The sequence below is a fragment of the Falco peregrinus genome, chromosome 11 (assembly GCF_023634155.1).
Source record: "Falco peregrinus isolate bFalPer1 chromosome 11, bFalPer1.pri, whole genome shotgun sequence".
NCBI lineage: Eukaryota > Metazoa > Chordata > Aves > Falconiformes > Falconidae > Falco > Falco peregrinus.
In genome coordinates, this window is record NC_073731.1 from 862,494 (window position 1) to 885,196 (window position 22,703).

General features: G+C 40.2%; 1 protein-coding gene across 3 annotated transcripts in view; it reads left to right on the forward strand.

The window, feature by feature from the left end:
• Nucleotides 1-22,703, forward strand: part of XRN2 (5'-3' exoribonuclease 2) — a 52,544-nt gene that overhangs the window by 24,474 nt on the left and 5,367 nt on the right. For 2 of the 3 annotated variants that reach the window (XM_055815881.1, XM_055815882.1), the window contains exons 20-29: nt 437-509; nt 3,323-3,406; nt 4,259-4,356; nt 4,449-4,528; nt 6,390-6,446; nt 8,535-8,603; nt 8,702-8,836; nt 10,227-10,354; nt 16,684-16,744; nt 22,278-22,419. In XM_055815881.1, coding sequence (XP_055671856.1) covers nt 437-509; nt 3,323-3,406; nt 4,259-4,356; nt 4,449-4,528; nt 6,390-6,446; nt 8,535-8,603; nt 8,702-8,836; nt 10,227-10,354; nt 16,684-16,744; nt 22,278-22,419 — 927 coding nt within the window. The remainder of the gene's footprint in view (nt 1-436; nt 510-3,322; nt 3,407-4,258; nt 4,357-4,448; nt 4,529-6,389; nt 6,447-8,534; nt 8,604-8,701; nt 8,837-10,226; nt 10,355-16,683; nt 16,745-22,277; nt 22,420-22,703) is intronic. The other variant, XM_055815883.1, reaches the window with a different exon arrangement.

Here is a 22,703-nt window from a genome sequence, read left to right on the forward strand (position 1 = left end):
TCAGGCAGAAAAATAAGAGACCAGGAGGGAACATTTTTGGTAGATTGCAGAGATTCTTCAAAGATCCTTAAAAGTGGCTCTTTGAATTCAGATGTTTCAGTGAGAAAAGTTATTTCCTGACTGTTTTACTCTTCTTTTTAGTAAGATTGTTTACTTTCTTATAGACACCTTGCAAAATGTAATTGGGGAGCAAACACATTAATCCACTTATCTGGAATCATTCTGTCCTGCTTAATTTCTCATTCTGATGGAAGTGCCTTACCACACTTTATACGTGTTTAAAGACGTTTAGTAAAAGATGTTTTTATTAGTCAAAGTCCTTTGTATCCTCCTTAGCTTTGTTTGCTCACCCTCTGTGAAGTATGGTACTACATGGCATTCTGAGTCAAATTCATAATTGGCTTTAATGATTATTTTTTTATTTTCTCACATACAGGAATCAAGCATAATTGACTTCTACCCTGAAGATTTTGCTATTGATTTAAATGGGAAGAAATATGCTTGGCAAGGTGACATTTCAACTTTCTTTTTTGAGCTATAATATACTGACCTTAGTTGTTGTAATCTGTGTAAAACTAGGAAGAAAATGGAAAATTGGTGAGATAATGATGCGCCAAGTCACACAAGTAACTTGTGTTACTTGGTGTGTGGGAGAAGTATTTTTGCAGCAGGTATATTTTTGAAAAGAAATCAGTATGGAGAACAACTTATGGTTCAGTAACTGATTTAGGATTGGCAAGGATTATTAGTAATTTCAGCAGTCATTCTAGATTTTTTTAATTTGTCCTGAACTAGATTAATCATTTTTCTGTTTTGATCAGGCTTACTGTGTAATTGTCTTTTGTCTTCTTTGCATTTAATTAATGGATCTTGTTCTGTTCAATCAGTGGCTCATTAGTACCTGGCGAAAAATGCTTTGGGGAATATAGAAATACTTGGATGCATACAGAGAATGAAAAAGCAGCTATAGTATTTAATGCAGCTTCTTTCTTTAGAGAATATTAAAGGTCTGCCAAATTTTGTGGCTGGTTATGCTGCTCAGGCAATAGTGTAACATCTCAGTTACAGGTATAAATAATTATTTGGGCACAAAATTAAACACATGAAATTCCACCTGAGTGTAAGAAAGCACATTTTTACTGTGAGGGTGGTCAGACACTGGAACATGTTGACTGGCAAGGCTGTGGAGTCTCCATCCTTGGAGATATTCCAAAGCCAGCTGGATGTGGTCCTGGGCAATCTGAGCAGCCATGACCATGCTGGAGCAGGGGGTGGGGGCTAGGTGATCTCCAGAGGTTCCTGCTGACATCAGCAGTTCTGTGATTTCCCTCCCTGGCCTGCCGCAAGGCAGCTCACCAATGCTTTGAAATAGCCACAGTTAGACACACAAGTGTCTTACTCAGGACAGTGTTCCAAAATCAAAGAGAATATTCCTAGGTATTATGAGCAGTGTTGCATAACAAGTTTTCTCTCTGTAAATTAAAGCTCTTACTTATCCCTGTGGTAATTCTGGCAACTTTCCTTAGTCCTTTTGTCCAGTTTCAAGTCCATAGTTTCAAGCAGTAATGTTTTAAGTAGCTCCCGCATGCTTTCAGCAGCCTGCAAAGTTATTTTTGATTCATTCAATGCTTAATTGCATTATAAACTCTTTGTTCTGGATTAACATCTGGAATTCTCATACTTAAGAGGCGGTTGTGAAACAAATATATTGCAAGCTGGAAGTACAGACTGTCTTGGTTAAAAGCATCTAGTATACCTTGTCCTCTTAATGACATGTTTGAAGGTCTTCCTTTTAGAGATGTGATTATGCTTCTGAAAGCTCAGCATGGATCATTTTTGCAATCTCCTACGTTATGAACACTTTCTGTTTTGTTGTCATTCTACCAGTGTGTTGTGAAGGTGAAAATAAATTGTTTTCCAGGGTAGGCTTATCACTGTTCCCGTTCACAGGTAGTTATGTTCCAGCTGAAATTCAAACATGGCTGAGGTCTGGTGCTGTCTTTGATAAAGCAGTAGTCAGGGTGTGTGAAGATTATCCTCATACTTACAAGCAGGGACAGTGCAGATTTCTTGTTTGTGAGGTTGATGACAGCAGGCTGTACAGCTCTGCTCCTTGTTATTTTACAGTAGGCTAAATAAAATTCTGACTCAAACTTCTGACATATTTAACAGTTTACTTATGGTTTGTTCCAAACTGATTTTGTTAGGAGAGCATATGAGCTTCTGGTATAATTACACTTCAGGTAGAGTTTTAGGTTGCCTCCTTTCCTTTAGCCCTAGGACAAGGGTATTTGTTTTAATAAAGCCATGTAATGATCTAACTTCTGAAGCAAAAGTGTTTCAGGCAAAGCAACTTTTAGATCAAGAATCTTAAGTCTGTGGAAGTCTCTGTGAATGTTGTACCTTAGTGATAACAAGTGTGTAGGAGATCTGCCTGCCAGTAGAACTGGTACAGGCACAAATATGAAACTCTAAATATTGGTTTAGTAGAAATCCTTTGCTGTCATCTTGGTCAGGAAAAGCTCTAATGTTTGTGGTAAGGGAGATAAAAACTAAAATAATTACTTTAGGTTGTGACTGATAATAAGGTTGACGGGAGCAAATCTTTGAAGAATTTTCATATTAAATTTTTTAGTGCCTTTTTTGATTTTATAGTAGAAGAAAACATATCCAGGAGCATACCAGGGAAGGCTGTTCTCGGCTTCATTCAGTGTGATCGAGTAGGCTCTGAGCTGTGCTGCTTAGTGAAGGATTTTGATCCCGAGAAGAGCCTCTGTGTTATCTCAGAGTAAAATTAATAGTTGGTATGAATAGTCCCTAATGGATAGTGTCTCTATCACCTCATTGCTGAAATTGGAGTGGTTTCTTCCATTGTTGTCTCTTAATAAATTAATTTGAATAAAGTAGTATTGAGTTCTGTCAGGGGAGTAACTGTAGCAAATGAGACAAATAATGACTGTCTTACTGAGCTCATCTTGGTCCTAAATGAGACAGGTGAGGGTAGAGGTTACTGCTTCCCGGTGCCTGGGACTGGGAGAAGGAGGAGGATGGAGTGGTGCTTGGAGAGAAGCTTCCCTTTTCAACTTGCAGTAGCACTGAACTGTTTTTCCCTAAACATGTAGGCTCAGCCTCTGAAAATGCAGGGTTTTCTTTTCTGTGACTGATGCAACAGTTGTTTCTTGGGTTAGAATCTACCGGACCTTTCCATGCTAGTGTCTTTTGGGTGTGTTGGGGGTTTCTTTTGTTTATTTTTAGTGTGGTTTTGTTTGGGGGGGTTTTTGTTTGTTTCAACAAGTGCTGAAAAAAAGTTTTGTTTTGCTAGGTGTTGCATTATTGCCATTTGTTGATGAGCGACGCCTTAGAGCTGCCCTGGAAGAAGTCTACCCTGACCTCACTCCTGAAGAAAGTAAGAATTGTGATATTTTGTTAACAACTTGTTACTACCTTTGTTTCACCCTAAATGAGCAAGGTATGATAGACATTTGGATGAATTGAACTATGGCAGTCTGTAGCCTGTTCTTCATGGATGGTGCTGGTAATTAGAATGATCCTCCACAGGTTTGTTTTTGTAGCTTCCACTTTTCTTTTACTCAAGTAGATCTTTGTAAGACAACCTGAAAATTAGATGGCAGGTTAATTGTATAAAAAGCTTCTACCAGTATATGCTGCTAAAGTCCTTGTTAGATGAGTATGTGGCAATCAAAAGAATAAACTCTGTTTCCAAGGTTAGTGTTGGTAAAACTTGATAGGTGTATTGGCTGTTCTGACCAGTAGGCTGGCTGTGCCTGGTTATATGTGAAGCCTCAAGTTCAGTTTATATAGGCAAATATATGTGCTACTTTCTCTGTTGTACAAAAATAATAGATGGTTCTTGCAGGTAAACTGCTTGGGCATGGAGCAGCACAAGGGGGTGGTTTCATTTTTCTTTTTTTGGGTTTTTTTTTGGTTTGTTTTGGTTTGGGTTTTTTTTGCCCAGCCTGTCTGTATTTTCAACATCACTTTCTAAATTCAGCTTTCCTCCCATTAAAGACAAGACTCCCATTTACTGACTGCCAGCTACCCTTGTGACCAGAGACATACTGTTCTGAGCAGAGACACTGTCTTTCCAACACTCTGAAGGAGGGTTCAGAGCTTTCTCCTAAATCACAATGAAGCTTTCCTTTTGTGGAGATGTCAACAGGGCGGTGTGCTGGTCTTCTGTATTCCTTCCTTCCCTCTTTGCTCTGAACTCTTACCCCATTGTCTTCATCTTTTCTAGGCAGAAGAAATAGCCTTGGTGGTGATGTTCTCTTTGTTGGAAAACACCATCCACTTTGTGACTTTATTGTGGAACAGTACAAGACCAAAAATACAGAGGTAGGTTGTATTTGTTCTTAAGGGATTGCGTAAATGGTGAGGGTGGAGGTCTAATAAAGTGCTTCAGCTTAAACGTATTTTTTTTTCCGTAGCCAGTGGATATACCCCCAGAGTTGTGCTATGGAATCCAGGGAAAGCTTACACTGAATGAAAATGCCGTTCTTCCAGATCAGTGAGTATGGTTTCTGGAATGGATTGTTTGATGCTAAAGGACATTTCCTTCAGTTATATCTACATTTAAATAAAAATATCTTTGTGCCCACAACGAGAAACTTCAAATTCTCGACAAGGCAGTGTATTTAGTTTTGAGGCTAAACATGCTTTCTGCGAAGTTTCATAGTAGGTGGTGTTATCATCAGCATATGTAAAAATCCAAGAAAGTGAAACTTTTTAATTCTGCAATTATTTTTTTTTTTTATTTCAGATCTAGGCTTTTTTGGCAGCATCAGAAATCTTTAAAGTTCTCTAATGTGTGTGTTTAATTGTTGATGAATTTTTGTCATTTCATCTATGGAAGACTGACTTATGTATTTAGTAGTGTTTGAACTTTACTGATCACTACTACTTTTATTATATAGGTCCTGTTTGCTATTAGTCTTATTCAGTAAGGCCATGTTGTTTTGGCCTCTTTGCTTGTGTTATGAATGTTAATTTAATGCAGTCTGATGTAACTTCCAATAGTGCATGCTGTTTAAAAAAAAAAAAACAAAAAAAAACCAAAAAAAAACCCCAAAACTCTGCTTTTTATATGCCAATCTTAATTGCATGAAAGAAAAATCCAGATAGAGATATATTAGTTATATTTTGCTGGTTTCCATTTGGGCTCTAGCACTAAATTTGGGACTGTTACCAGCTACACATACAAAAAATGGTAATATTTTTTGTTTTCTAGATAATGCGTTTAGTTTGAGAAATTATCAGTATCATCTTTGCATTGTAGGATATGCATTCATTTATCTAACCTTGCTTAGAGGCATAAGCAGGTGTTCAGTAACTCATTTGCATTAAATGCACAAACACTCTGATTTTGTTGGATAGATAATGTATCCTAGGTCACACTCACTAATATACATTTCTCTATTCTTGTCATGGCTTGTGGAGAATATGAGCAAGTCAGAGCTGTTCTTGGAGGGAATAGCAATGCAGGAAAAAGAAAACTCTTCTGGCTTTGCCTTCGCTAGATAGGGTGTAAGAAATGGATGGGTTTTTTACCTAGGAAAGTAGTTTGCTAGGAATTCTTTGAAGATGAGCAGGCATTTATATTGCCTCTTCAAAATAAGTCTTACTCTGCTAAAAAGGTTTGGATCAAATCCAGCCAACATGTGTACGGTTTGTGACCTCTGTGTGTACCATGAGCCTGTGACAGTTGTGCACAGTAGGGTGAACAAAGAAATCTGGGTTTGGATTGATCAGAATAATTTTCTTAAGCATGTTTTTAGTCTGCTTGAATTGAAGGGGTAAAGTTTTCTGGAGGAAGGAAGGAAAGAGTTGAGATGCAAGTGCGTGTCAGCCTATTAAATTTCAATTAGAAAGGAGACTCTTTAGGTGCTGTGTAAAACAGCTGCTAGAATTGTATTCTATTTTACTTAAAAACCTTTTTCTTCCTAGTGAAGCAGGTTTGCATCTTCATGGTGTCTGCATGTATGTTTGCCTTTCTGGTCTTCTCCTGCCCTCTTAGAACCTGTTGACTTGTTATAATCAACACCTAGCAGTACAGGGAGGTGTCCAAGGTGCAGACTAGTCCTAAGTAAATTGGCTGCTGGGCAGTGAGAAGTGTGTGAACCTACTTTTAGACACTAGAGAATCCACACAGATCAGCTGCAAAAGTAATGACATTAAGAAATAAGGATTCAACAATTCCAGTGCTTATAGAAGTATTTGATTTTGGGAAAAGGCAAGTTAATTTTGAAATCCCTTTTACGTGTCACAGGCTTAGCTGACAGAGAAACAGGAGTGGTAGCAACAGAGAAGGTGGAGCAAATGGTGAGAAATATGTTAAATGACATTTTGACAGGGATTTTTCTCTTTACCAGAACAGTGGAGTCTCCTGTTCCAATGCTGCGTGATCTTGCACAAAATTCTGCAGTCAGGTAAGTAAACTGGGTTTTAATGCAATGGTGTGCAAAATGCAGTTTTTATTCTGGTGCTCTGTGGTGTTGATTTTGCAACAGAATCCATCTCAATAAAATTGAAGCTTTTACTTTAAACGTTTCTGGTTTTCTGTGAGAGCTGAATCCAAGCTATTGTGTTGTAACCCAGTGGGCTTAGGTTAGGGTGGTTAGTCAGAGTGTGCATAGTGGCGTGCCGTATGGGGATGTCCGAAATAGTCGCTGCTCAATGCATCAAACCAGGTGTGTTTCATCCCCTCAGAAATACCTGCTGTTGCTTTTCTGCTCACCCTCTGTTGGGGCTTCTGGGTCTTTGGCAAGCAAAGAACATCTACAGAACTTGCAAGCCTTTTAAGTTAAAAAACCCCCAGTGTTAGTGAGCGTGAAACCTCAGAGACAGAATGGCATATTGAATGACAGCCCTGCAGCTCTTGATTTTTGCCTCTTGGATTATGACCCATTTTTATTCCTAGCAATTCCCATAGGATGCCTGAAAATATAAGCTTTGTGTCTTTAAGAAGTAAAGGAGTAATACTAACTTGCCTGAATGTGGTATTTGGGAGAATAATAAGGAACTTCATAATGAATAAAACCAATGCAGAGTTTCCAAGAGTGCATCTTGTGGTCACAGAAGATTTTAATTGCTCTTGCACTTGACAGCAAATTTCTGTAGATCTAGTGTGTTGTATGTCGTTCCCACTTAATTTGGCATGGTATAATAGCTATGTAATGCTTGAGCCTGTAACCTTTCACTTCTTGAGCCACATAAGATACTTGAGACACTGAAAATCACTTGTGATCTGTCTGCATAATTTTTTCCGGCAAGGAGGCATAACTTGCTTCAAGTAGGACAACTATGTACAGGCAGTAAGAAATGCCAAGTTGTGGCTTGTCAGGATACTGTAGAAAGGATGTTCTGAAATGAGGATTTAGTTGCTTTGAGCAATGAGTTAAAGGTAGTTTTTGGCTTTCTGTCTGCCACTGTCAGGAGGTTTGAATTGTTCTACGCTTCTGTCCATTTCTCTGTTGCAAGGATTTTTCTTCCTGTCTTTTGAGATAGTATGAGCAGTCATGGTTTTGCTCTTCAGTTCTTGTGACTTTGGCTGAATTTTCCAAGGGATCATTATTCTCCTTCTTTTGAGTCTCATTCATTCTCTGCTGAAAAACAGATGTGTTTGAGCTGGAAGAGTGGATTATTCTGCTTAGCTGCTTGTTTTTCTCTTTCTCAGCATCCCAAGCATTTTTCTGTATCATATGGTAGGTAGTGAGAGAACAGGAAGCATTTTGGTGCCATGTACTTCAAACATGTCCCTGGTGGGACCTACCTGAGACCTGGATACTTACAGCGGGGAGTTGGAACTGCTGGGAGTGTGAATTTTTCTGGAGCAAACCCAAACTGCTTTGTAATGCATCATACCAGCAGAAACTAAGCTTTCAGCTGCTTTTTGCTCTATTACTATTTACTATTAGTTTGTCTAATACTAGACAGGTGAAAATGCAAGGTCTGCAAGATGTCACTGAAAATAGGTGTATATCTCTTGTGCTGCATACACACGTACAACTGCATACATTGTATGCATACAGCTGCATACAACTGCAAAGCTGCCTTTCGGGATAAAAACTCCCTGGCCCAGGAAATCCCACTTCTAAGTTGTGTACGCTTTTGAGTAGACTGCATAGCAAGCTGATATCCTGCCTGTCTGTGTCATGGCAGCCTTTGAACTTAATCAAGTACAATCAGTGCTTTGACTAGAGGATTTGTACTCAATCGTCTGCAGAAGATAGTTTCATTACCATACATAGGACTAACTGTTTTCTAGACATTAAACTTTCTTTTGGACTGGCTATTGATACAGGGGAGGAAAAAGGTCACCCTGTGGAAAATAATCAAGACATCCAAGTTCAATATAATCAGTATATCTACATGCAGGGAATACCCATTGCAATTTAAGTCATGGGTTCTTGAATCCTGTCTGCTGTGTACATCACATTTAATAAAGCAGCAATTACTTTTTCACCTTGTTTGTCTGAGTTATCAAGTAAACCTAATCCTCAAATACTTTCTTCTAGTATCTCTTTCAAAGATCCACAATTTGATGAAGACTTTGTTTTCAAGGCTATAGTGTTACCTGGTGCAAAGTAAGTATCATTCGTCAGTTTTCAAATAATTCCATTTTCATTTATTCATCTGAGTATTTGCTCCGAAAAGTATTTCTGGAACTATCTTAATATTAAAGGAAGCCTGCTCCAGTCCTGAAGCCAGGAGACTGGGAAAAAAACAACAATGATGGCAGACCTTGGAGACCACAGCTTGGCTTTAACAGAGACAGAAAACCAGTTCATTTAGACCAGTCGGCATTTAGAACTTTAAGGTAAGACTGGAGGCGTTGTTACTGGCTGCCTTCCTGAAATGACTCTAGTCTTTTATTGCTTTTTAAATTAAGAAAGAAAAAAAAAAAAAAAAAAGGAAACAAAGGGGTAGAGATTGGCTGTCAGAGATTAGGTGCTGGTGTTCCATGCTGGAAACTTTTGCATGTGATATTTACATTCAGTGTTGATGAAAACTGTATATTACAATAATTTTGGGGTAATGTCTTGCATTCTTCTTGATGTGGGGGGTGGGGGTGGGTGAGGTGTTTCTACTAAATATTTCTAACTAGCTTTCCTGCTGTTTTGGGTTTTTTAAACTTGTTTGGTGTATACTCACTTGAAGTACAGAAGGTACAATGAGAATATTACACACAAGTAATAATTAAAACAGATTCCTGTCTTTATAACAGTCTTATGCTTTTAAAAATGAAGTTTTAAAAACTGTTGTTTGAGGCATGTGTAGCACCAGACAATCTGGTTGTTGCTTTTCAAGGCATTGCCACAGTTGTTATTTATTAATTCTCTGAAAGTCCAAGTAACTTTCTCAGGTGCTGCAGTGTAGTATGAGAATGCTTCTGAGCACAGGATGAGAGAATGAGCTGGGGTTATGTATTACAGATAAAATTAAATGTTTTTCTTTACTGGGGGGTGCAAGGAGCCTTATGTTTTTCGGAGCCAGAAAAGAGAATGGTTTAAAGGAGACTGTAATACCAGCGTATAAAATTAAACTCCATGAGCAACTGAACATGAGTGTCTCTTTAGGAAGGGAAAATACCTTCTTCATCTTACTGCTCTGGAGGAGCTGTAAGGAGAAAAAGCTACACCCTTGCCCCCATTCATGTGTTGGAAAGCATAATTGTTCCAGTGCTGCACTTGTGAACCATCATCTGTTCTTCCATGGCATAGTTATAAAAAAAAGTATAGCTGTGTTACTGATCACATATGATGTCTCATTAAATTGCTGTCCAGGGTGGCAGACACCACAAGCAGCAAGTCTTAATGCAAATGTAGTTCTGCACAAGAAAAAAACAGCAAAAAGCTGGCAGACATTTACACACCAATATTTGCAAATCCTGCATCTCTATCAACTCTCACTTTTTTGGGAATGTGAAGTTTTAAGCGGTTTGCAGGAAGTATGTGTATTTCTGCTTATTGTGGCTTGCTATAGAAACCAGAAATTTTTCTGGGACCAGCTCACAAAGCATGTGCTTTCTTTGTGGTGTGCCTGGGACCCTGATCTGGAAGCGAGTCACTGCATCGTGCTTGTGCACATCTCCACTGATGCACTGGAGAGAGCTGGGGCATTTGGTGGGCTGGGTAGCAGCTGTGCTGTAAGATGACATTCATAAAAACATCCTATTATTTTTCCTTTCCATTTCTTACACATAATAGCCATACGATGCCAAGGGAAAGAGGGATGCCAGGAATGTATGCCAATGCAGTACCTCTCGGAACTTATGGGAACCCGTATGCCAGGCCACTTCTGAGTGGGCAGCAGCAGATTCCTAAACTGTTGTCAAGTAAGTTAGTTCTGCTTTCTGCATTTCGGAGCTTGAAAAATACTACAGTTTTGTTTTGGTCTGTTGCACTGTTACAAATAAAAAACAAAGACAGATTCAGGCATCTATCTGCATCAACCTTGTGTTGCTTTTTTCTATTGCTCTTCCTTTATGGAACTACTGTAGTGAAATGTACTAAAATGTAATTTTAAATCCCACGTAAATGTAAGTGGGATCCCATTTTGAATACTGTGCCCGGTAGCACTTTGTCTACTAAGGTGTCCTAATGTCTGCTATCCAGAATGTATTCAGTATGTGGCTAAATCTCAACACCACCAGTATCAACAGACATAGAAGAAGCTTGGTACTTTGTGTCTGAAGAGAACAATGAGAGGAGGATGCTGCCCACAGAAAATATTTAATGCACAAGGCATGGTGGCAGATCAGCAGAGATTGTAAGACTGACAGAAGAGCTGTGGTGTTGAGATGCCAGACTGAACCGAAATTGCCATTTCACAGTCCTGTATTGGCTTCTCCTGCCTGCAGCAGGTGTTGCAACTTCTGACAGGAGGTGGAGGGCAGGGATGCCACTGCTGTTGGCTTGGTGAACAAGTGGGTCAGTGGAAGTGGGTAAGGTAAATACTGTGTGACCCAAAGTGGAGTTCTTCATCCTGGGAAGGAATTACGTGTGCGAATGGCTCCCAAAAAGAGCGCTAGTTCGGAGTTCTGTCTCTTCACCTGTGATCAGGAGCTATGTTTCTGTAACGGTGGGATTGAGACAGGAGAAGACTTGGCTAAACTGCCTAAAAAAGTGCTTTAAAGGAGGAAGTTCTCACTGTTCACCTGAATTCTTGCAATATTGTATTTATGCAAGTGTTTGAAGTTTAAACAGCTGACACAGATAAAGTTTGAATAACATTTTGTCACATATAGAAGACCAGATTACTACATAGTGAGGCTGTCAGCCTTTGTATATATGACTTGTATTTCTGCTGCCCATGAAACAGTAAATAATTTTGATGGGCACTCTGAGTTAAACATTTTGTCCAGTCCCAAGCCGGTGAAGTGTAGTTGAGTAGTGAGTGCAGAAGCCTCCTTGTGTGAGGAATCAGATTGGTTTAAGTGGAGAGATGGATTGAATATGAAAGCTTGGAGCTATTAACTTTGATTAAAGGAAAACAAGTGTTTTTTTTTAAACAAACAAGAAGTGCAGTCTAAAAAGAAGAGTGTGGGAAATGGGAAGGCAGCACTACCAGACAGGTATTGCATTTTTGCATGAATCTCCAAAAAGAGAAAGTCTGTGTGGTTTTGGAGAAAGTATTCATGACCCCACTAGTCCCTATACTGCTGTTCGCGTCTTCTGAAGCTCAAGTCTTGACATGTTGTGGAAAATACTTCAAAGCGGTTTCCTCACATGGAGCTGATCTTGCTGGTTAGGTACTTAAAAAGCTGTCATCCTCATGGCACCTGAGCACCTTGTGTTGTGTGGCAAGCACTTCACATGCAAATATGCCCCAATGTCATCATTTTTTCAGATTGAGGAGGCTTGAATCCACCGATTGATACGAAATCTCAGTCCATCTATTGGCCTCAGAAAAAACGTCTGGTGGCTTTCTTTCATGCATTCCTTCTTCCCCTCATCTGCCTCTTCCTCACCCTCAAATTGCCTCAGGCATCCCTAGTTGCTGTTCTGCAGTTGTGCCGGGCAAATCTGAAAGCAGGGTGGGTTTTTTGGTTTTGATGGTGATTTGGGATTTTTTCCCTTTTGTTGTGCCACTTTCCTTGATGCTGCTTTCTTTCCCCATTAGGTAGAGGTTGATCCTGTGCTGTTTGTGCAGCAAAAAGAGATGCCAGGTCAACCTGCTGGTCCCTCCAGCCACCGTTGTGGTGCGGTTGCCTCATGCGCCACCGGCAGTCATCGTACAAAGGCTTTTTCACAAAGCAAGGGGTTGTGCGCCTGCTGTTGCTCTCTGGGGCTCTTCATCCCGAAGTAGGGAAGCTGGTTCCTGCCACTCTGTTTTCATGGGAGACCACAGTGCAACATGCTGCAAATGTAGTCTTTGTCAGTTAATTTTGTTGTTTCTTCTCCTCTTACACTAATGATGCTAAACTGTCCTAGGACAGAAGTCTTAAACTCTTAACTTCTGATTTAAACTGACTACAGTGTCAAGTCTTTACAACTCATTACAGCAGCAGTTGACTTAGTATTTGGAGATTGTCTTTCTTTCAGTGCCTCATTATTTAACCAGGGTGTGAGAACAGTTGGTGTCCCAGTCAGTGGGACGGGCGCAGATTAAAACAGCTTGCTTCCTAGCAGTCCCAGAAATGTATCCTGCTGCCTGGCTGGTGGGTCAGGACCCAGCCCACGCCACCTGCAACTATCAGTGTCAAGTGAACCATGTGCATCTTAACTCCTCTTCTGCCAGGTAGAGTCAGACTTGCTTAAACCCTTGTAAGAGGAATACTTTCAAGTGTCGTGGTCCAAAATTTCTGCTGACTCATTCTGAGATGAGTCTTTCAGACATTCACGCTGAAGGATGCTTTTACAAATCAGACCATACCCCGACACCATAACACATCCTGGATTATGGATTGTGTGGGTCTAGTATTAAGCAAACCTGTGAAGATGAAAGTGTCAGCAGCTTTTCTGTAGGTGGCAGTCCTCTTGTTGAACAGGAACAGTCTGTGTGGACAGTGCATTTGCTCCGATGGAAATCTGTGTTCAGAATTAAGCATGTGGGCCAATGTCACCCAGATGGCATTCTGTCTAGGGGTACCAAAAGGTGTTCCTAGGTCTGACATCACAGCTGTTTTCTTGCCTTTTGCAGTCACCCCCTTCAGTTTAAGCACAAATGTCTGTCAAAGCACAGGTACCTTCAACTAAAACATAGAAAGAATGGGAAGGCATATGCAGAGCTTTCTTAACAGGGCAGGTTATCTCTTATGTCAGAGTCACGTTCATCAGCTATATAATTGTGAGAGAGCAGCTATGTGTTGTGGCATGAGCTATATGTTGTGACATAATTGGATTGGGAAGCATCTGGAACCCACGCTTTCCTGAAAAACTAGAGCTGGTGTGGTTAAAATTCCCACATTTTATGGGATTGATGCAGAGCAACTTTTCATTTTGTGTATTATGTTTTTATATGTATGATGAAGTAAAATTAGAAGGGCAATGCGGTCAGCCAGAGTGCTATCTCTTCCTCAAGAGCCTGCTGTGGGTGTTCCTTACTGTTGTTCTCTGATTTGACTTTGATGTGCCAATTTTCAGTTGATGAATAATTGTCTGTGCTGATAACTTGGGGAGTCAAGTGTGGTTTGGCTATACTCTATGAATGGCATATTTGGTCTCTGCAGCACAGGATATCTGATCTATGATTTTCATTTCAGTCAGTAAACTTGTCAATTAGCTGCATTTGAAAAGTGATTTTGATTAGTGCAATCAGTAAACACAAAATCTCATCTTTGATTGCCACGCTGATTAGATAAATTGTTACTTGAGGAGCTGCTAGAGAAGGCAGTTTATTTGGCCTTATAGCTCTAGGAAATGCCTAAGTTTTGAAGACTAAAGAAAATATTAATTGTCATTTCTTCTCCCATTTTGTACCTTTTTGAAGTGTAATTCACTTCTCCAAGCTTTTTCTCTCAAAGATTGCTCTCTGTCAGGGCCACACAAAGGAATAGTAATAAGGTGGCTCTAAATGTTTTATGATGATTTCATTAAACTCTTTCATAAACTGTTCCCTAGAGCTACAAAAAGATGTGGTTACAGCAGGAGAGCAGGGTCCTTTCTTTTTCAGATGGAAAGAAAGTGATTAAATGGGATAGATGTTTTTAACTAGCCCTTAAGCAGGGGCCTGTATGAATGAGAAACACCGTACCAGGGCAAGACCAGCATCATCTCGCAGGGTTTCTCACTAGAGCACCATTTGACCCTGGCAGCAGAATGGAAAATGTGATAATAAACTTCAATTAAAATGTGATGTTCTGACCAGAGAAGGTCAGGGAGGGAGAGACTCTGTTAGTCTGGATAATTGTCTGGATACTTGGGGGTCTTGCCTAGCTCAGCCTGCAGAGAGGAGGAGGGTGGGGGAAACACAGTCATTGTCCTTCCTGGAGTATAGGTGTTTTTCTGGAAGTTTTTGTCACCCAGCAAGCAAAAGGAGAACTGAGCCAAGCCTAGGAGACCTGCAGGTCTGGTTGCAGTGACAGAGCCAAAACCTAGCCCTTGTTCTGGGGATGCTGGGGAAAGAGCTGCTGGAGTTAGTAACTACAGATAGAAGGGGTTTTGTGCATCTGAAAACATTTGTAGCAGAACTCAGTTCTTCTGTATTGCATGTGGTACTGGTATCTGTGCAACTTTAAATTATTAGAAATAAAGTAGTCTTAGGATATTTTTTGATTTAAAATAGTGACATTCTTTACCAAATGTGCGTGTTTGGTTTTTTTAGCAATATCATCTTTGTACTTTCTAATTTTTCAGCTTCAGTTTAATGTTGTCTTAATCACTTGTTGCCCTCAAAGTTAACTGAAGACAGCAATATGGGCCTGGGTTTTCTTGTGTTGCACTAATCTTGTATTCAAAAGCAAACGGAGCATCACTTAAAGCAGCATGTTAGTACAGCCTGTTTATGTATGTAAAAGTCCTGGTCATTCGCAGGCTGAGCAGTAAGAGTGCCACGTGTCCGTCTTTAGTCCTTGTGATGCTTTAGACTGGTTTGGTTACCGTATATAGGAAATGACCAATTATATCTGCTGATGAACATCACCTGGTAACGGGGGGTGTGTGTATGAAAAGAGAGGTGTATGGATGGGTTGGGGTGTGTGTATACATGTAATGTTTAATAAATAAGTGAAATACAGCATGTACCCCTGAGCTGGGTGGGCTGGATTAGCTCTGCCCGGAGGAGGCCCAGGCAGAAACAGGGGAGCTGCTGGGGATCAGAATTTATTTCCCCTGACAAAATGGTGTTATCATCAATGGGCGCTGCCCGCGCCCTCCCCTGTGCGCTCAAGTGCTGCCGTGAAAGGTTTCTGTCCAGGTCAGATCATTACAGCCTGCAGACAATCCAGCCACAGTTAGGAGAGGCACAGATTTTTCCTCTGTCCATTTTTTTTTTTTTTTTTTTTTTACACACACACCCACACCCCTTTTTCTTTGAAATTATTGAGAGCTTTAGTGTACTTGAATACTGGCAGTTTAACAGGGCATTACTGTCCCATCGCAGTACATCCATTAGACAACTTCTGGAACCAGCTGTCGAAATTAGGTCACACTTAAACACCATTGAAAATAATCAAAGGTGTCACTGAAACTGAAGCTTTTGATTGATGCACAATTTGAGTGTTGTGGACTGACTGGGGAGCTATTGATTAGCTGTTTCTTTTATCCTGTTTACCGACCAGTTTATTTAGAAGAACAACAACCGTTTAATTGCATGTCCTGTTAAAGCAATGTTGTTACTGCTGCATCTTTGTAAAGAGTTAGTTTGGGTAGAACAAACAATTGAAAAGTGGGTGGTCTTTTTATCCACTGCGGCTTCTTCTAACTGCAGTGCTAGGTCTGTGGCCAAGTTTTTACCCAAAAAGGTTTAATTCAGTCTGGTTACATTATCAGAGAGATCAGTAATAGATTTTTATTACTATGTTATTGTTGTCTAGGTTAATTTTTAAATATATTTTTGTTATCTTTAAATATATCCTAAATAGAACTCTCTCTCTCTTCCCCACACCCCCTGTATATATGTGTGTATTAAACACGAATAAAGTGGAACTGTTCACTTCATTACATGCTCATTCTTTTAGTTTGCTTAATAGAATAACTTAGCCTAGTCAGAGGAAAACTTGCACATATTTTGAGTCTTCAATACCTGTTGCTCACAGACACGGGGTGTTGTGATGATGACACAGCTGTACGTGTGTCTGTAAAAGTATCTATATTTTTTCATATACTGTAGAGGTGAAATGTAAACATTAAATGAAGTCTCCAGCTGTTAGGTAACAGATACAGGTTTGCATTTTTAAAAATTCAAGAGAAGATACCTGTGAAGTGTCCCAAGCACTAACAAATGCTAGTTCTAGCAGTTAAAATTCATTCTTACTAGACATAGTAAAAAAAAAAACAAAATAATTGCCTTAATACTAAATTTGCACTGATGGACACAAGAGCTTTATGAAAATCAGCAAAGTAACCAATGACTTGGTGAAATGTGTTTGTTAGTATATCCAGTTTGAGCTTTTCTGTTTGACTTCTTAAAACATGTTCTCAGGCACATGTAAGAGTAAGTGGAGCGCAGTTCTTTAGGTATACTTGCTCTTTTTTTGTTGTAACATTTTGTTTTACCCTCTAGATCTTAGACCCCAGGAGTCTTGGCGAGGTCCTACACCCTTGTTTCAACAGACACCGCAAAGGTAAGGCAGGAGGGATTGAAATTTTGTAAAAGACAGCCAGGAGGATGTACTTCGTTCTGCCAGGCTTCACAAGTTGGTTTTTTTTCCCCTTTTTGTTCTGAACTTTGTTGTTTAAATTTTTCAGAATCATGCTGTACAGCAGGGTTTTTAAAGTTAATTAATGTCCATGATTTATTTACATTTTGTGAGTACACTATGTGGTGTTCATCCTCTAAAAGGCTCAAGTACTGTGTATTAAAAAAAAAGAAGGCAAAAACACTTCCCATTAAAACTCGGACTTCAAAATTAACTTTACTGTTGGTGCTTTGGTACCGTTCTTGGTTCTTTGGCCTTTATCTTATTGAAGCTTTTGAGATACTATGAAATTGAACACAGAGAGCTTAAAACTGCATTAGATTTTGGACAGGCTAAACAAATTTCTTTTTAGGAGGGCTGTGGAGCTTAATGAGGCATAACTAATGGTGTTCCACTTTTATCATTTCTGTGCCGCAACCGCAGCATTAGTACAGACTAGCCATTGATTCTTGCTACAAACCTCTTGAAGTCCTAATCAGCTTCTTTGGTACAAGTTTTTCAGGCCTGACAAGCCTATTGTAGGGCAGTGTCACTGTAGGTCAGTAGTTATTAGTTGCCACTGAAAACAGTTTCTTTAACTACTTAAGACTGAACTGAATTAAATGCAGAAGGGACTCAGGGAAGGATTATGGAATCTGCAGTCCAATAAGTGCCATCGAATAGAAGGAATGTGACATGGTTTGATAATAAGGGATGTTTTACATGCGTTCCTTCATTGATAGGTTGTATGTCCTTAAGTCAGATGGACTTTATAAACTCCAGTGTACCTGTGAAATCCATGAATAATTATATTTATTTATATTTATGGAGGAATGAGAGCGTATGTGAGATCTTTGAAGTTTCTGCTGAGGCACAGGTTTTTTTGTGTGTGTGGTTTTATTTGCAAATGTTAACCATTGAAAATATGAGCTTCAGGAGAATTTATTGAGCTCTCCACAATCACGCTTTCCATGGCAACCATTTTGATCCCTATTGAAATAATTCCAGGTCCCTTGTCCTGTGCCAGTCAATGTGGAATATTGCATTATAAATGAATCTTGCATTAAAAACTTCAGTTTTACTTTGTCCATGGGAGTTCCTATTCCCACACCTTAATTAAATCAAAGTTATTTAGTACCATTTGATGAAATACTGCTGCAGGTCTGTAACTTGTTGCTACTTTTACAACACTATACTTCTGTCATTTTACCAGCCTGTTAGTTTTTGCAGAGTGGAAGGGTTTCTCAATTCACATATAAATAATCCGTCTGCCAGGAGTTCTGGTTGTTTCTCACTTGAAATACACGTTTTTGTTACCATTGTAATAATTGACTGTCTCTCTAATCAGAATCCCATCATAAGGTTACTGTGTTTGGTTTGTGCTAATATTTTTAGAAGTGACAGCACGCTGCCCAAGTACTTCAGAGCTTTTTTTTCAGATAGACAGTGTTTGTGATTGGATCTGCTAACCTGTCCAGTGTGCCCCTAGTGCTGCAGTATCGACCTCACCATTCACTGCCCAAACCTGAGGAAACTGGGGTCCCCTGAGGTGACTTGAAATTGAAGATGTATCATCATCATCTAGAAAATAAGCTTTAGAGAAGCTCGAAGAATGCTGTTGTAGCTTTCAAGTGACAACAGTGTATTTACAATGCTTTTCCTCCCTGGTGGTGCGTTGTTATACCTCTGGTTTGTGAAAATCACTAAACCGCCAGCTTCAGTGTTGAGGATAAGTAATTTTGCCATGTTCTTGGGAGTTGTTTGGTTTGAGAAACAAATCAAACATGCTTAGGGCTGGTGTGGAGTTAGTTGTCATACAGAGATAAACATGGAAACTTAAGCAGAAGTTTAAACAGAAATACAAAGATAGGTAGGTTTAGTGCAGGAAAAAACGACTGAACCTGTTGAAAGGAACCTGCCCGAGAGGTCTTCATTTTCCCAGTCAGTTCCCTGGGAGCTGCCTGTTCCCCATACTGCTGCTGCGGCTATCCCCACTTGCTGCTGCAGCTCCAGGTGCTCCAGGAGCCACAAGGTGCCACAGGGGAGAGCAGTGAGGAATTTCTGTTCTCTGCCACCCCCGCTCCTGGGAAGAAAGTAATTGAGGGACAGGTCAGCCATTGCTCCAGCCTTTTCAGATGAAGTGGGTTGGCAGGAGGCTACAATATCCTTGATTTGCGACACCAAGAAAGGGAGAAAGCAAGGAGCCCTGTCTCTGCTAGGAAAGCTTCGACCCTTTGTGCTAGTGCAGGGATTGAGTATTGTAGTGGGGGCTACACTAGCACTTGCCTCACAGGCCTGGGTGGAAGAAAACCTGACATTGTAAAGCTGCTTCTTCGTAATCCAGATGATCTTGTTTCCTGCGTAAGATTTCTTACTTTTAAATGTAGCGATGCAATTCAGTGTGCAGCAAGTAAAATAAAATGGGTGAGTTGCCATTGAACAGGACCCCTTTCAGCATGTCCTGTTCAGGCCCTGGTCTGACTGGGCTGCGTTACTGGAGATCGCAGATTATTTCATGCTCTTGCCTTCAGTGCTGGTGATCTGATATGTTTCAGGGGAGACAGATGTAGATACATGCTACATGTTTTTCTGGCTGATGGAAATTTGTAATCTCGTTAAGCAGATCCTTTTGCTTAACCTGCTCATAAAAGAGATTTCCAAAGATGCTTCAGGCTGGAAAACGGAAACTTTTTACTGCATAAATTTTCCTGGCATGTTAGTTTTAGTCATAAGTTGACATAACTCTGGGTAGTGTGCACCTGAGTAACTCTGCCAGGGTGAACTCGTGCAATATTCCAAGTGGTGCAGTTCTTCCTTCATTACCCGTGAGTCACAGCTTTGCTGCGTACAAATCTCCACCTTCAGGTAATTTGAATCACCAATTAATACATTGGCTAGATAAACATGAAGTCAAGTGCTGTGAGGACTATGATTTCTGATTTCTGTTTACCAGATGATAATCTAAAATTTTGGTTTTTAAAAACAGTACATAGTTCTGTGAATTAAGAACAGCAAAGAGATGTAAGCTGCTTTTCTGGCTTTAAGACTGGAAGATACATTGCAGGTTTGTTTGGGGGTTTGGTGTTTTGTTTTTTTTTCTTTTCCTACTGGGTTTATCCTCTAGAGTATGTAGTTGTTCTGACTTGAAAATCACCAACTTCACTCTTTCAGATGGCCTCGAAGCAAAAATGCCCCAACAAAGCAGTGTTATTTGTTTACTTGTTAAACTATCCCAGCTTTTCAGTAAGCAGCACTTTACCAAGTAAAGTTTACACTCTGTGCAAAATACATATGAATGCAGAATTTACATCAAACTTTCCCGTTCCAGGCATGTAGCAAGTGTTGGCCTGTGATCATCAGTCACTGAGGGTATTGGTCACAAGCATGTTGGCAAAGTTGTAGAGACAGAGTGACTGTTGATGAAAGCCCTAGACCTCTCTGGGTAATTCCCTGTAGCTTTCCTTAAGGCTGAGCAGTGTATTCTTCCTGGAGAGTCTGCTGGTTTCTGGGAATAGTGGAGAGGGGGTAGTTAGTAGTCAATATACTTAACCAAAAGGAGGATCATACTTAGAATACTGATTTTGAGGTTTTGGTCCCTGCAAGTGTAGTGTGCTATTAACTTTAAATAGTTAATTTTTTATAATAATAGCAATAATAGTATTGCTCCCCCTAATGAATGATTCGGATAAAATTGTTCATTTCTAGACATACCTCTAAAGCTAAAAATAAAACCACACAGTTTGGTACCTCTTAACTTTTGTGCATTTTCATTTTTACTACATGTATTGCACATTGTATTTACCAATTGCCTATTTATCAAATAAGACTCATACTTTTATAAATGGGAACCAAGTTATTTCTTTTCTGGAGATGGCAGGAATTTATTTTGCCTTTCTAAAATTCAGGGAGGTCTGAATCTGACTAGGTAGAGCAGCTGTCTTGCAGGCTTTAGTGTGAAACTAAAAGCAATTTGCATCCAAAACCAGAAAGCCTTCACATCCAGAATGCCTATTTTCATTCATTTTAATCTTACGTTTACCTGTCTTGATTCCAACTTTGCCTCTGTCCCAGCTGCTGAAACGTGTGTTTAAAAGCCCTTCCTCTCCTGGCATCTCTTCTTCAGATGTTCAAAACTCAGTTTGCCCAACACTGTACAGCTGGCTGTGAATCTTCCCTCAGTCACGAGTGTCATACCCTCCTCGCTGAAGTGCATGTGCGTTTGAAAGACTGTATCAGCCCCTGGGTAGGGCTGCTCCTCCAAGGTGGAGGTCCCGCCAATTTAATCTGGCAAATCTAGGCAGAGGCTCTTGGAAGATGTATACTGAGTAACTTTCAGTTCAGTGGTGCAGCAGGTAAATATGAAATGCAGTGCTCGTGCTCTCTGTGATTCCCAGCAGGCTGGCCGCACACTGTTCAACTGACTCTCTTAAACAGGGATCAGAAAAGATTAACTGTCTCAACTATCCAGTGGTTTTCCTTTGCAACAGTGGATCGTACTGCAAAACATAACTGCTATGAATTCTGTAAGGAACTGTACCCTTACCTGTGCTCAGCTTTAAAGACTGTATCATGGCTATATCATTTTTCTAAATATTTCTAATCAAACAATGATTTGATGTATCATACCTGTTGCTTTATAATTGCAATGTTAAAATAGGTACTTGAAGGCAATTAAAACATTTCTTGCCGTTAGTAATCTAGGATGGCAAACTAGGTTATAATGGATGTTGAATTTGCGTTCCCATATAAACTGTACACCAAATGTCAGTCAGTCCATGCCAATTAGTGCTTATGTTGCTAGGTCACCGTGGTCAATTGAAAACGGCATCAATAGAACTTGAAAAGGTTTCTTCCCGATCAGACCTTCTGACATATTGAGCAGAATAATGGATGGGAAAAAGCAGCCAAGGCCCCTACCCTAGATTCAGAATACTCGCAGTAAGAATTCATTTGCAACCTGCAATTAACTAGAAAGAATGGACTCCCAGAAAGAGTCTGGACATTTAGAAAAGAAAGCCTCATTCTCCTGTATCGCACATGTTTACTCTTTGGATGGTGTGTTACGTTTAAACCCCAGATATCACCAAGTTAGCTAATCTATGTTCAAGATCAGGCAGATGAATTGGCAAATTTGCCCCTAAAATAAAAGAATCCTTCCAAGGAATGTGAAAAATCTCTGACCTGTAAAATTGAATTTGCTGCTTGTGGTAGTACCTGGTTCTGTGGCTGTGATAAGGAAGCAGTAAGCAAATGTGGCCTTTTGGTAGGGGAATCTTGGAAGATATTCCCCCTTCCCCGATTCACCTCTAATGACTTGGCAACCTGCAGTACCACTGCAGGCATAGCTGGATGTGGCGGTGTTTAGCTCTGAGACAAATCAAATCATTTAGCACACGAGACTGTAGAAACTTGGATTTTGTGGTGTGAAACTCTCTGTAGGAGCGAAGTTCACGCTGCACTGTGTTTCTTCTTTACACAGAACTGCTGGGGCTGCTCCTCTGCTTGCGTGGAACCGTATGCTACAATCCCAAAATCAGTACCAGCCAAGTCAGTACCAGGGGCTGGGCGGACCAATGAGTTACCCACAGAGACCTGAAGATCGGATGGACAGGGGAAGACAGGTATAAACACATTGCCCCGTTTTGCATGTCCTGTTCTCCTCCTGAGTAAAGCTTCCTTTATGTGTGGCTGTGGAGAGTGAATGCGGCATAGGTAGGCATTCCCAAGCTGGTTTTAGCCCAGGAGCTGTGTTGTCAGTGAAAGCACAGACAGGTAGGTAAGCTTGCCAGCCTTGTCCAGCCCCTCCATATGTACCCCTGGCCAGTGCCCTGACTGTTCTTCATTAACAGTAGATCGAACATGCTGCCAAGTCACATGCTTCTTGCAGCCTGAGAAAACATAATCT